The sequence below is a fragment of the Equus quagga genome, chromosome 20, assembly GCF_021613505.1.
Source record: "Equus quagga isolate Etosha38 chromosome 20, UCLA_HA_Equagga_1.0, whole genome shotgun sequence".
In the NCBI taxonomy this organism is placed as follows: domain Eukaryota; kingdom Metazoa; phylum Chordata; class Mammalia; order Perissodactyla; family Equidae; genus Equus; species Equus quagga.
Genome location: NC_060286.1, coordinates 30,685,321 through 30,699,969, shown reverse-complemented (window position 1 = coordinate 30,699,969; position 14,649 = coordinate 30,685,321). Strand labels below are relative to the sequence as shown.

At 42.8% G+C, this 14,649-nt stretch overlaps 1 protein-coding gene across 4 annotated transcripts in view; it reads left to right on the top strand.

Moving 5' to 3' along the window:
- Positions 1–14,649, top strand: part of PTPN21 (protein tyrosine phosphatase non-receptor type 21) — a 78,495-nt gene that overhangs the window by 51,051 nt on the left and 12,795 nt on the right. For all 4 annotated transcript variants that reach the window (XM_046647308.1, XM_046647309.1, XM_046647310.1 and 1 more), the window contains 3 exons: positions 1,428–1,488; positions 2,134–2,218; positions 6,647–8,088. In XM_046647308.1, the coding sequence (XP_046503264.1) occupies positions 1,428–1,488; positions 2,134–2,218; positions 6,647–8,088 (1,588 nt within the window). The remainder of the gene's footprint in view (positions 1–1,427; positions 1,489–2,133; positions 2,219–6,646; positions 8,089–14,649) is intronic.

Genomic DNA, 14,649 nt, shown 5'->3' with positions numbered 1-14,649 from the left:
GATACCAATTGTTAGAGTGCTAAGAATAATGTTAATATATGAGGCTTCATATTATGATAAATTTGCTGATTAAGTGGATTGAGTGTTTACTTTGTACTTATGGATTTTCTAGTAATTAGTCCTTAGAACACCATAACCAAAGGTCACAAAATATGTTTGTAGTTAGTAGTTATGTGTCACATAAGCTCATGAGCCAGGACCAACTGGTAAAAGATCTTTTAAAAAAAGTGATTTGATAAAATTACGTGTCATCAGCAAAGCCAAGAAACCTATGTGTTTAGGTTCCTAGACATTTGCAATAAAATTTACTGCACACAAGACCAAAAAAATCCTGCAAAATGAGAGGATTACAAGTGGGCTTTTCTGTTTTCTTGTTCCTTTTTTGACCTCATTGTTTATTCAAAGGTGAAACTTGCTGTGAATAATTTAAAATCTCAAACTGTCTGATAAATATCAGTCGGCAGTCCTTAATATTCTCATTGCTGGGGCCGGCCCTGTGGCTAAGTGATTGAGTTCACGTGCTCTGCTTCTGTGGCCGAGGGTTTCCCTGGTTCAGATCCTGCGCGCGGACATGGCACCGCTCATTAGGCCATGTTGAGGTGGCATCCAACATGTCACAAGTAGAAGGACCCACAACTAAAAGATACAACTATGTACTGGGGGAATTTGGGGAGAAAAAGCAGAAAAGAAAAAAAAATATTTTCATTGCTTTTTGAAAAATACATTTAAAACAATCAGAGAAGTTTCTTGCAAAGAAAGGTAAATAGGTTTACTGCAGGCCCACTTAACCAAACTTTTTACTTTTTTGCTTTCTCTTAGTTCCTTAGAGGAAATATAGATTCTTAAGTTACCAAAGTTATAAACTTATTTCTTCATTATGTTTGTAGTCTATGGTTAACAGACTTTTAATTAAAGACACTTCCCATTGCTTCAGGCTTCTGGGCTGGCAGATGATCGTCCCCCATCAGGATTGTTAATGGAGGTGGTCAGTGCTAACCCAGGCCCAGAGGAGAGACACATTTGCACTGACTCTTGCTTCCCCTGGGATGTTTGTGGGCGATCAAGCCTTGCCTCTTCCCGTCTGCTTATGGTCACTCCAGAGGTTTTACCTGGGTGGGCCAGAGAAAGATACTGCTGCTGATCCTGCTGGTAGTTCAGATGATTGATGCTCCACGAGGATGCTCAAACCCTGGAGGGAGGTCTGAGGGGTCTGGGCAGCAGAAAAGGGCCAAGGCCCCAAGTGAGAACAGAGAGTCTCCTTTCTTTTGTCTAATTTATGATTGGATTTAGTCTGTCTTTTTTGCTTTAGAAGGTTTATCATTTTCCCTTCTTACTAGTTTATTTTGGTAGAATTAGGAAGATTATGTGTGTGTGTGTGTGTATGACATGTATATATGCTCTTCTCAGAGGCATGTCTTATTTTATAGGCAAACCCAGACCGTCACAGTGAACCCAATTAGGAGGAGGTCTTCTTCAAGGATGTCTCTGGTAAGAAAGAAAGAAAAATTGGACTGTCTTTTTTTCTTTTAGTGATATCGTCTTCCTTAATAAAATATGCTTTTGGTAGTATTAATTTTTAGTTGAATCACAGAAGTGTGCTGATAGTTGATCATTTTTGACCAAAGAAATGGTGATTTTCTGTAGGTTAAACCTAATATTTACTTGATATATATAATATTATATTACACATATTTAAATATTAGGTCTAATCCAATATTAAAAATTTTGACTCTTAGCCAAGAGTAAGCAGAGGTTAGTAGATATTTAAAATACTAGATGATTTTTGTCTAAGATTAAATATACTACATAGAAGCTTCTTATATTCAAATATTTATATAAGAATTCAGGAAATTTGTGTCTATTCCTTCTTTCTCTTAACTTTTTGGATTCAGCTTGTTTTCGTGTGCCCTCTGATGTCCAATATCAGTGCATAGGCCTTGGCATGGCCATTCTGAGAAACATTGAAATGAGAGATAAGGTGAGAGCTATAGGGTCTTCATGTTTATTTTTCATGTATAATATATTTAACTGTTTTAGGAGTTTTTTAATGCAGAGAAAGAAATCAGAGAATTACTTTCCTTATATTACATAGACAATATGTTTTAACCCTGTCTCCAACTTTCCATTTCTTAGCCTAAACCCCAGCCCTATGTGATGCCTCCCCCACCCCAGCTGCATTATAATGGACATTATACGGAACCGTACACTTCTTCTCAAGGTAAAGACCACTGTTTCTGAAGAGACTTACAAAATCATTACAATTTGGATAAATGATGAAGACTTGGAGATCTTGAAGCCAGGATAGTTTTTGGCTGAAGTTGCATTCAAAATTGTCATTGTGATTATAGCCATCCTGGATTCATGGAAGAAGCTGCCATTATAGTCAATATCTTGGACATGTGTACAAAATATGCAGTATCAAATTTTGATGCTCAAATGATCCCAAATTTGGCCCAGGAGTGTTCCTTCAAGCTGGCCCCAAGTCCTATTGGCATCCACTAGTTAGCCTGTGAGTGCCTGCTCGCTTTCCCATACAAGAGGTCCCAGGCTTGTTTTGTTTTTTCCCTGCCTGAGATCTTCCCATTGTAAAGGTTTAAACATTTTATTTTTATTTTTCATTTGATTAGTATAGGGAGCTGTATTTATGACAGTGCTTCAAAGCTGAATCTCAAGCATTCATTTAACAGACGTTTGCTCCTTACTCTGTCTACAAGGCTCTACTATAAAGGCCAAGGAGATTTATGCAAAGAAGTAATTCCACATCTTGAGAAGCTTAGACTCTAACAGTGGGGGATAAGAGAAGTAGACAGATAACTTCAATACAAAGAGAACATGATTATTTTGACGAGAGAGCAAGCAGTTACTGTGCCACTCAGTGGAGCAATGACTCATCATTGAGAAGGGCTTTCAAGACCTAGAAAGATGATGGATTTCAACAGGTGGAGAGAGAGGCAGCTGCCTGATTGGGATTGCTGCTCCTGGTTTTGGGGGACAGTGAAAGCATGGCACAGAATGAGGAAGGTGTTTAGAGAATAGAGTGTCCACTTGGAGTCATATTGGGAACTGATAGGAAATGATGCATGAAGGGACCAGGTGCTTGTGACCATTGTTTGTACTGGACCTTGTGTGTAAAGGTGAGAATTCCCATGCAGTGAGGTAGACAGTAGGGGAGTAGTGCTTTACAGTGTGAATGCGAAGAGTGTCCACCTCAGAATGTTTTTTATGTTCTTCGCTTTCCTTTCCTCGTTGCACCCTGCCCTTGTCTGGTTTTGGGGCCCCAGTCCCACTCACTTCTGTGAAAAGGCTCTTCTTGGGCTGGCCCTGTGACCGAGTGGTTAAGTTTGAGTGCTCTCCTTCAGCAGACTGGGGTATGCCGGTTTGGATCCTAGGCGTGGACCTACATACTGCTCATCAAGCTATGCTGTGGTGGCATGCCACATAGAAGAACTAGAATGACCTACAACTAGGCTATACAACTATGTACTGGGGCTTTGGGGAGAAGAAAAATAAAAAAGAGGAAGATTGGCAACAGTTGTTAGCACAGGGCCAATCTTCTCCACCAAAAAAAAAAGGGGGGGACTCTTCTCTCTGCATTGTTAGTGTTTCCTTGCTACTCCTTCGTTTTCCTCGGTCTACAAACATCCTCATAGTTTTTCGTCTCCTCTCTCTCCCGATGATGGTTTGAATGAGTTTTCCTTTCTTTTTTCACCCCACCTCTTTGGAGAATGACAACTGTGTGCCACTTCTGTTTCTTGGTTACTGTTTGCTTCTCTGCCTTTGCTGCTCTGTTCAAGCTACCCTACCCCAGGTCCCCAGGGCCCCACGCACCCTCCATACCAGTGGGTTCCAGCATTCTCTCCTTCTTGAAAAATCTCTTTTCAGCGTGCTGGGTTCTCCCTCCTCCTCCTGCACCGTCAGTGTTGTTTGCTGCCCCAAAGGTCTGTCCTTGGCCTCTTCTCTCCCTTTGCAGGCTTCCACAGCAGTCTCATCCGCATTTCAGATTTCAGCACTGGTGACTGTCAAATCTATATTTTCCACCCCATCATCATTCCTGTGCTCTAGCCCCACATTTCTATCTGTCTGATAGGTCATTGTGAGCTACTCAGAGCTCCCTTAAGTAAAGCCGTCGGCAGAGTACCTGGCTTATGGTAAGCACTAAATAAATAAATATTATCAGCTTTTACAACTTGCTGAAAATTAAAATATTAATACTCCACAAGCCTGTCGCTTTTCCTGTGTTCCTTACTTTATTTTTATGATAAAGTCACTCTCCTGCTTACTTGGATTCCAAACTGCGTGTAATTTTGCTTTTCTTTTTTTGCCCTCAACATCCAGTCAGTTACAGATCCTATTGCTTCTAACTTCATAAACTATCTCTTCTGTATCCCCTTCTCTCTGTTCCTCTGCTCCTGATCCAATCCAGTCCCCCCGCCCTGTTTTCCGCCTCTCACTAGCTATTGCATCAAGGGAGCTGATGTCTTCCGTCTTCACTCCCCAGGTTCATCTGACACACGGCTACCAGGCTCATCGCATGTCCTGATGGTCATTCCTTTGCCTAGTGTTCAACATTCTACACAACATTCCCTCAGGCTACTTTTTCAATCTTATTTCCCACTATTCTTTTACTCCCCTCTAGCTACCTGATACTCCAGCCAAGAGTATCCGGCCTTGCCTGGATGCTCTGTCACCTGGAATGCCCATGTGCTTGCATCCAGTCAGGATAGGCTGGGTTGTGCCATGGAACAAACAATTCTAAGCTCACAGTGGCTTGCACAGTACAGGTTACCTCTTGCTCAGGTTACCTGTCCATCGTGCACTGGCAGGAGGTCTCTGCTCCACGTCGGCTGCCTCAGGGCTCGGGCTAGGGAAGCCTCTTCCATCTGGGACGTTGGTCAGGGTGGCATTGGAGAGGGAGTGTGGAAATCAGCTCTCAACCCTCTGCTCACTTTCCCTTGCCATTACTAGTCACATGGCTGTGCCTGCTATGCAGAGGGGAGGGGGCATAATCCTGCATGGACTCAGAGGTAGAGGGCCCGGCTCCTGATGAAAGCTGGGCCTGGCTGACCTACCCACCCACCCCTCCAGGTCCCTCGAATGCTGCATCTTCTGTGAAGTGGTTCTTGATCTTTTCTTCCCTGTCCCCATCAACCCAGCCCAAGCTGGAAGTAATCCTTCCTTCCTCTGGACTCCTGTCACACTTATGTCCTTATATTGTAACACTTCATCCTTGAATTATGGTGATTTTTGTACATACCTTTCCCTTTTTATTTGCCTGGATTTGAGTTGTCTTTTTCCCCGTCAGTTCTTAGCTTAGTCTTTTACACATATAGGCTCCCAAATGAATGGTTTGTGGGTGCAGAGAGAGCTTGGAGGCAGGGAGACTGGTACACAGGTATTGTGCTGGTCCAGACAGGCTTAAGAAAGGACCTGAGCTGTGACAACAGCGAGAAAAGGGGGACTTCAGAGACTCGGGGACTGCAGAGTATTCCAGATACAAGGAAAGTATAGGGACAAGGAGGCATTGTGTGTCAGCAGGAAGAATACAGTGATGCGCTTGAGTCCTGTTTCTTCGTGGCTGTGTGTGCCACCAGAATGAAGTCCACATACTCTCTAGACTGTGGTGTATTCACTTTGATAATCAGTTGTCACTGAAACCATCGTGGAGCTTTTGAATCACAAAAAGAGTGCTTTTCAAAGGCAACTGTTCTCAGAAGGACTTGACTACTGCTTTTCTTTAAAGTGTCAGAAATCACCTTCGTTAGTGACAGTGTTTCAGGTGAACTACAGATTGGCTGGAAGAAACATTCCTCCTTCCAGCCCTGGACAGGTACACACACAGCCACTGAGGATTAGAGTAGGCTCCCGATTCTGCCAGCTGTGGACACCAGTCTTACTGAAGCATGGGGACTGGGGCCGGGGTAGGTGTGGCTATCTTAACGTGTTTCTTCTTGGCTTCTGGCCCCCTAGTGACATGTACAACTCCTAGTGACACTGTTGGACCTGGAGAAGCTCAGATCCTGCTGAGCTATTGCACTTTTATCTTCATTCTGGAAGAACCTCTACAAACAACCTAGAATCCCCTTTAAACAGGTGTTTACAGACAGCTGGTGCTTGAACCGGCTCAGCATCAGCAAGGCCACATCCCCACCAGGAGGAGAAAGCAAGTCAGTGGCCCAATGCCTTGAACAATGTCTCTGCCTACAGCTCCCCAGAGTTCCAGAAAGTCTGTTTCATCTGTCTAGTAAAACACGTGTTTTTGATTTTCAGAAAAAGATAATATTTTGTGATACAATTTTATTCTTAATATTGGACTTAGTATATGTGCTGCTGAAGCGAGCACAATATGGGACTTAGATTTGACTAATCTTATTGGGTGCCAAATCCTGAATACCACTCTTAGAGTAGGCGGAGCCATCGCCATTCTATAGATGAGGAAACCAAGGTTCCAGGAAATGATGTGCCCGGGACCACTCAGATAGTGTTGTGCGTAAAGCTGGGTCATTTCAGCATGGATTTTCAAAAGCTACATTGAGAAAAATGGCATCAGTGTTCAGGGCTTATTACCTCAATATTTGTCTAGAGTAATCGGTCTAATTTAATACATTTAAAAAATCTCATTTTAAATGTTTTCTTTTTTTCCCCCCAGATAACCTCTTTGTTACCAACCAGAATGGGTACTATTGTCACTCTCAGACAAGTTTGGATCGAGCCCAGATTGACCTCAATGGTCGGATCCGTAATGGCAGTGTCTACAGTGCACACAGCACTAACTCCTTAAATAACCCTCAGCCCTATATGCAGCCCTCACCCATGTCCTCTAACCCAAGTATTACTGGGAGCGATGTCATGAGGCCTGATTATGTCCCGTCACATCGACACAGTGCCCTGATACCCCCATCCTATCGTCCGACCCCAGATTATGAGACTGTGATGAAGCAGCTCAACAGAGGAATGGCGCACGCAGAAAGGCAGAGCCACTCACTGAGAAATCTCAGCATTGGCAACTCGTACGCTTACAGCAGGCCCGATGCTCTGGTCTACAGCCAACCTGAAATTCGGGAGCATGCCCATTTTACCTCTCCCCAGTCGGCCCACTATCCATTCAACTTGAATTACAGTTTCCACAGCCAGTCTCCTTACCCCTACCCTGCAGAGAGGCGGCCTGTGGTGGGTGCTGTCAGTGTGCCTGAGCTGACCAATGTGCAGCTCCAGGCCCAGGAGTATCCAGCTCCCAATATCATGAAAACGCAGGTGTACCGCCCACCCCCACCTTACCCATACCCGAGGCCCGCCAACAGCACCCCAGACCTGTCCCGCCACCTCTACATAAGCAGTAGCAACCCGGATCTCATCACCAGGCGGGTCCATCACTCGGTCCAGACGTTCCAAGAGGACAGCTTGCCGGTGGCTCATTCTCTCCAGGAGGTCAGCGAGCCTCTCACCTCGGCCCGGCACGCTCAGTTACAGAAGAGGAACAGCATTGAGATAGCAGGGCTGACTCACAGCTTTGAAGGCATGAGGCTTAAGGAGAGGACCATGTCAGCCTCAGCAGCAGATGTGGCCCCGCGGGCTATCTCAGCAGGCTCCCAGCCAAATGTTTTCATCGAAAGAACTAAACAAGAAGAGACGGATGAGCAGGAAAGCCTGAGATATGGTCATAAAAAATCTCTTTCAGATGCTACCATGCTGATACACAGCAGTGAAGAGGAGGAGGATTTTGAAGAGGAAAGCAAAGCACAGGCAGCCCTCCCTCTGCGGGCACGGGAGCCCCGGGGCGGTTACTCCCAAGACCTGCAGCCAAGCTACGCCTGTGGTTCGGTCGCTGCAGTCGCCGGCCCTCTGCACATTCTCGAGCCCAAGTCCCATGTCACAGAGACTGAGAAGAGGGTGCGGGACAGCAGCCCCGTTCACATGCTCGTGGAGGCCCCACGGCCCCGAAGAGATGGGCTGCTGACGCCCTCCATGTCCGAGTCTGACCTCACCACATCAGGGAGGTACCGAGCACGCAGGGATTCTCTGAAGAAGAGGCCCGTGTCAGATTTCCTCTCTGGAAAGAAGCACATTGTGGAAGGCCTTCCGCCACTCGGGGTAAGCCGTTCCGCGGGCCAGTGGGCCGCAGTCAACCCAGAGAGTGCCTTTCAAACCTAGGTGTTCTTCACAACTTCTACCCTCTGTCTTTTCTGTAACTCATTACTTCTGACGTTTTCAGCTTTTTTCTTTTAACTTTTTGATCCACCTGCACTCCCCCCCACACCCCCCCGCCACATTTACACTATTTTTTTCTTGTTTGGAACAAGCTTGATTCTCTATGGAAATAATGGAGACTGATTAGAAATTTATTGATTTTGCTAGAGATAATAAATTAGATGAAGTGAAAGGTAAATGGAGGCGGCTCTGTGGAATGGAACAGAATGCAATGTTAGGGAAAAGGGAGTTAAGATTTCGTGACTCTAGCCAAGATTGCTTTGTTAACCACCTGTTAAAAACACCCTGTGGCAATGCAGGAGCCCAGGGCTGCATCTGTTCAGTTTGCCTGATGAGGTCTGAGAGAAGCGTTCATGGAAGTGTTCCTAATGCTTTATATAACTCTCAAGGTCGGAGCCCTGTGGCACAGCTTGAAATGCTCGGCCGTGATCCCCGAGGGTGGCAGACTGATTCTGGAGTTGGGAAGGTGACACTTTGTCAAGACAAAAACCCCTGAGAACTCTAGTTCTCTTTAAAAGAAAGATGAAGCTCACTGAGGACCCAAGGAAGGTCCCTGGTAGAAGATGCAGCTTTTTAATATTCAGTGTAATAAATAATCATGAATTAAGCACCCCTTACTTACTGGAAGCAATATGTAAAAGAGCATAACCTCATCTCTGGCTGCCATTCCCAGAGCATTTACCATGTGCCCAGCAAGCCATTTGCTTTACCACGACCACTTTATAACCGGCTTATTGTTCTGCAGATGGCGAAATAGACTCTGAGATACTAAGTAACTTTCCCAAGGTCACACAACTAGTCTGAGACTGAACTGGAGGGCTTTTTTTTTTCTTTTTTGGTGAGAAAGATTGTCCCTGAGCTAATAACATCTGTTGCCAATCTTCCTCTTTTTACTTGAGGAAGATTGTCCCTGAGCTAACATCTGTGCCAGTCTTCCTCTGTTTTTTGTATGTGGGATGCCACCACAGCATGGCTTAATGAGCAGTGTGTAGGTCCGCACCTGGAATCCAAACCTGTGAACCCTGGGCTACTGGAGCAGAGGGCCAAACTTAACCACTACACCACTGGCTGGCCCCTGATCTGGACTTTTAAATGCATATTTATCTTTGCAACCTGTTCTCTTCTATACTGTTCTGCATCGAGGTGTATTCTATATGATATTTTAAGTAACAATTGCTTGTCTAAGTCTTACTGTTCTGTCTTCCCACTGTCTTGAGTTCCCACACTTTGGCCACACATTTGTTTGTGGCTTTGTCATGTGAGTGTGTCCACTCTCAGTAATCTTACTGTGTGGCTCAGGCCTCGGGGTCCTCACTGCCTGTGCCTCTACTCCCTATGCTGTGCACTGTGGCCAAATTAAAGCTATTAATTAGCTTATCCATTCTGTCTCCTAATTGATCCCAGGGTCCTGGCAGCTAGGACTCCTCCGCAGTCTCTGCTAGTCTGCATACTCAGACTTGAGGGCCCATTGCAAATGTGGTTCTGGCCTGGTGTATTAGATCGTCTGAGATGCTATAAACATCTTCATAAGCAGGAAGAAAATTCACACAACATTATAGTGCTTATGAAATAGATCAGTATATACATAGACTAAAGCTACTTATAGTCATGCCGTGGGTATAAATGTCTCATTTTAGTGCATTTTGGGTTTGAATTTTAAGTTTCAGTTTTCTTGGGAGTACATTCTTTCTCACCTACCTGAGCAGTAAAGGTCAGTGTCTCAGGTTGGCTGAAGTGGAGGGTACGAGCTTGTGCTCACTGATTCAGGGTGGAGACAGGATGTGGATGTGTCTTCCACAGTCACCCTGCCTGAGCCCCTGAGCCAACTGGACAGGGCCGTTTATAGGTAGTATTCTTCCCAGTACATCAAGACTGTCCCTTGTTTTTATGTGTGACCCAAGTCTTTCACCCAAATGATACTTGTTTTGAGGATAGTCTGGTATTCTGGCCTATTATCCTTGTACCTTTTGAATGGGGCCTAGCAAGTTCTGCTAAATCTGAGGAGTTTGATCAATTTGGTTCTCTAAAAATAAAAATTATGTCCCTCATTGACCTTTAAGACCTACACTATTAATGATGTGATTGGACTATACTTTTGCTCCCTCCTTTTCAAATAAGGGATTCTCCTTACTCGAAGAGTGTGTATGGCAGCTGTGACCAAGGGGAAGGGTACAGGACCTAAGTGTGGAAGAACTCGAGTCGGAGTCTAGTCACTCCCATTTATTAGTTCTCTTTTCAGTGGGCCGGGCCCTTCACGCGTCAGAACCCTAGCTTTTCATCTGTAACACAGGATCCGTCACCCCTCCTCAGCCTGCTTTGGCATTATAAGGCCCACATAAGGTTAGGCATAAAAATTGCTTTCTAAATTCTGTGATGCAGCCCAAGTGATTGTAATGAAAGATTTTTATTGTTTTTTAATTATTTTATTGAGGTCATATTCGTTTATAATATTGTGTAATTTCAGGTATACATTATTATTTATCAGTTTCTGTATAGACGACATTGTGCTCACCACCAATAATCTAGTTTTTATCTGTCGCCACACATACATGCTCCTTTACCACTTTTGTCCCCCACCCCCCTTCCCCTCTGGTAACCACTAATATGTTCTCTTTATCCATGTGTTTTTTTATCTCCCACATATGAGTGAAATCATGCAGTATTTCTCTTTCTCTGTCTGGCTTATTTCACTTAACATCACACCCTCAAGGTCTATCCATGTTGTTGCAAATGGGATGATTTTGTCTTTTTTATGGCTGAGTAGTATTCCATGGTTGTGTGTGTGTGTGTGTGTGTGTGTGTGTGTGTGTGTGTGTGTACACACATATACACACATCATCTTTATCCATTCATCTGTACCAGGGCACTTGGGTTGCTTCCATGTCTTGGCTATTGTGAACAATGCTGCAGTGAACATGGGGGGTATAAATCTCTCTGTATTGTTGATTTCATGTTCTTTGGATAAACACCTAGTAGTGGAATAGCTGGATTGTATGGAATTTCTATTTTTAATTTTCTGAGAAATCTCTATACTGTTTTCCATAGTGGCTGCACCAGTTTGCATTCCCACCAGCAGTGTATGAGGGTTCCCTTTTCTCCACACCCTCTCCAACACTTATTATTTTTCATCTTGTTAATTATAGCCATTCTGACAGGTGTGAGGTAATATTTCATGTAGTTTTGACTTTATTTCCCTAATAATTAGTGATGTTGAACATCTCTTCATGTGCCTGTTGGCCATCTGTATATCTTCTTTGGAGAAATATCTGTTCATATCCTGTGCCCCCCCCCCCCCCCCCCCCCCCGCCTTTTTTTTGTACTGAGGAGGATTGGCCCTGAGCTAACATCTGTTGCCAGTCTTTCTCTATTTTGTATGTGGTTCACCACCACAGTGTGGCTGCTGACAAGTGGTGCAGGTTTGTGCCCAGGAACCAAACCTGGGCTGCTGAAGTGGAGCATACCAAACCCAACCACTGCCCACTCTGCCTATATTTTGATTGGTTTGGTTTTTTGTTGTTGTTGAGTTGTATGAGTTCTTTATATATTGTGGATATTAACCCCTTAGTGGACACATGGTTTGCAAATATTTTCTCCCACTTGGTGGATTGTCTTTTTGTTTTGTTCCTGGTTTCCTTTGCTTTGCAGAAGCCCTTTAGTCTGATGTAGTCCCATTTGTTTATTTTTTCTTCTATTTCCCATGCCTGAGTAGACATGGTATTCAAAAAGATGCTGATAAGACCAATGTCAAAGACTGTACTGCCTATATTTTCTTCTAGGAGTTTTATGGTTTCAGGTCTTACCTTCAAGCCTTTAGTCCATTTTGAGTTAATTTTTGTGTATGGTGTAAGGTAATGGTCTGCTTTCCTTCTTTTGCATGTGGCTGTCCAGTTTTCCCAACACCATTTATCGAAGAGCCTTTCCTTTTTCCATTGTATGTTCTTGGCTCCTTTGTCGAAGATTCACTGTCCATAGATGTGTGGTTTTATTTCTGGGCTTTCAGTTCTGTTCTATTGATCTGTGTGTTTGTTTTTGTACCAGTACCATGCTGTTTTGATTACTATAGCTTTGTAGTATATTTTGAAGTCAGGTATTGTGATGCCTCCAGCTTTGTTCTTTTTTCTCAGGATTGCTTCAGCAATTCAGGGTCTTTTGTTGTTCCATATAAATTTTAGGATTCTTTGTTCTATTTCTGTGAAGAATGTCATTGGGATTCTGATTGGGATTGCATTGAGTCTGTAGATTGCTGTAGGTATGGACATTGTAACTATGTTTATTCTTCCAATCCATGTGCATGGGCTATCTTTCCATTCCGTTGCCATCTTTGATTTCTTTCAATAATGTCTCATAGTTTTCAGTGTATGATCTTTCACCTTCTTGGTTAAATTTATTCCTAGATATTTTATCCTTTTTGTTGTGATTTTAAATGGGATTTATTCTTGAGTTCTCTTTCTGCTAGTTTGTTATCAGTATAGAAATGCAACTGATTTTTGTAAGTTGATCTTGTACCCTGCAACTTTGCTGTAGTTACTGATTATTTCTAATAGTTTTCCTATTGATTCTTTAGGGTTTTCTATATATAGAATCATGTCATCTGCAAACAGTGAGATTTTCACTTCTTCCTTTCCAATTTGGATACCTCTTATTTATTTTTCTTGCCTAACTTCCCTGTCCAAAACCTCCAGTACTGTGGTGATTAGGAGTGGTGAGAGTGGGCGCCCTTGTCTTGTTCCTATTCTCAAAGGGATGGCTTTCAGTTTTTTACCATTAAGTATGATGTTGGCTGTGTGTTTATTATATATAGCCTTTATTATGTTGAGGTACTTTCCTTCTCTACCCATTTTGTTGAGAGTTTTTATCGTAAGTGGATGTTGGATCTTGTCAAATGCTTTCTCTGCATCTATTGAGAGAGCGTGTGATTTTTATTCCTCATTTTGTTAATGTGGTGTATCACATTGATTGATTTGTGGATGTTGAACCATCCCTGCATCCCTGGTATAAATCCCACTTGATCATGGTGTATGATCCTTTTAATGTTTTGCTGTATTTTGTTTGCTAGTATTTTGTTGAGGATTTTTGCGTCTATGTTCATCAGCGATATAGGTCTGTAATTTTCCTTCTTTGTGTTGTTTTTGTCTGGTTTGGGGATCAAACTGATGTTGGCTTATAGAATGAGTTAGGAAGTGTTCTGTCTTCCTCAACTTTTTGGAGTAGTTTGAGGAGGATAAGTATTAAATCTTCTTTGAATTCTCCAGAGAAGCCATCTAGTACTGAACTTTTGTTTTCTGGGCAGTTTTTGATTACTGTTTGAATCTCTTGTGATTGGTCTAGTCAGATTCTCTTTTTATTCTTGATTGAATTTGGGGGTTGGGTTGTATGAGCCTAAGAATTTATCTATTTCTTCTAGGTTATCCTATTTGTCGGCATATAGTTGTTCATAGTATTCTCTTATAATCTTTTGCATTTCTGTGGTATCCATTGTAATTTCTCCTCTTTCATTTCTTTTTTTAAAAAATTTTTCCTGGAGCTTTTTTAAAAAAGATTTTATTTTTCCTTTTTCTCCCCAAAGTCCCCTGGTACATAGTTGTATATATTTTTAGTTGTGGGTCCTTCTAGCTGTGGCATGTGGGATGCCACCTCAGCATGGCTTGATGAGTGGTGCCATGTCTGTGCCCAGGATCCAAACTGGCGAAACCATGGGCCACCAAAGTGGAGTGCACGAACTTAACCACTTGGCCACGGGGCCGGCCCCACTCCTCTTTCATTTCTAATTTTATTTATTTGAGCCTTCTCTCTTCGTTTCTTAGTGAGTCTGGCTAAGAGTTTGTCAAGTTTGTTTGTTTTCTCAGAGAACCTGCTCTTAGTTTCATTGATCCTTTCCTACTGATTTTTTGGTTTCTATTTCATTTATTTCTGCTCTAATTTTTATTATTTTCCTCCTTCTGCTGAATTTGAGCTTTGTTCTTTTTCTAGTTCTCTTAGGTGTAGTTTAAGATTAATTATTTGAGATTTTTCTTTTTTGTTGAGGTGAGCCTGTTTTGCTATGAATTGTCCTCTTAGCACTGCTTTTGCTGCATCCCATAGGAGTTGGTATCATGTATTTTCGTTTTCATTTGTCTCCCCATAGTTTTTGATTTCTCCTTTAATTTATCCATTGATCCAATGGTTGTTCAATAGCATGTTGTTTAGACTGCACATATTTGTGACTTTCCCAGCATTTTTCTTGTAGGTAGTTTCATAGCATTATGGTTGGAAAAGATGCTTGACATGATTTGCATCTTCTTAAATTTATTGAGGCTAGTCTTGTTTCCAAACATAGAGTTTATCTTTGAGAGTGTTCCATATGCACTTGAGAAGAATGTGTATTTTGCTGTTTTTGGATGGAATGTTCTATCTGTATCTGTTAAGTCCATGGTCTGGTATTTCATTTAAGGCCACTGTTTCCTT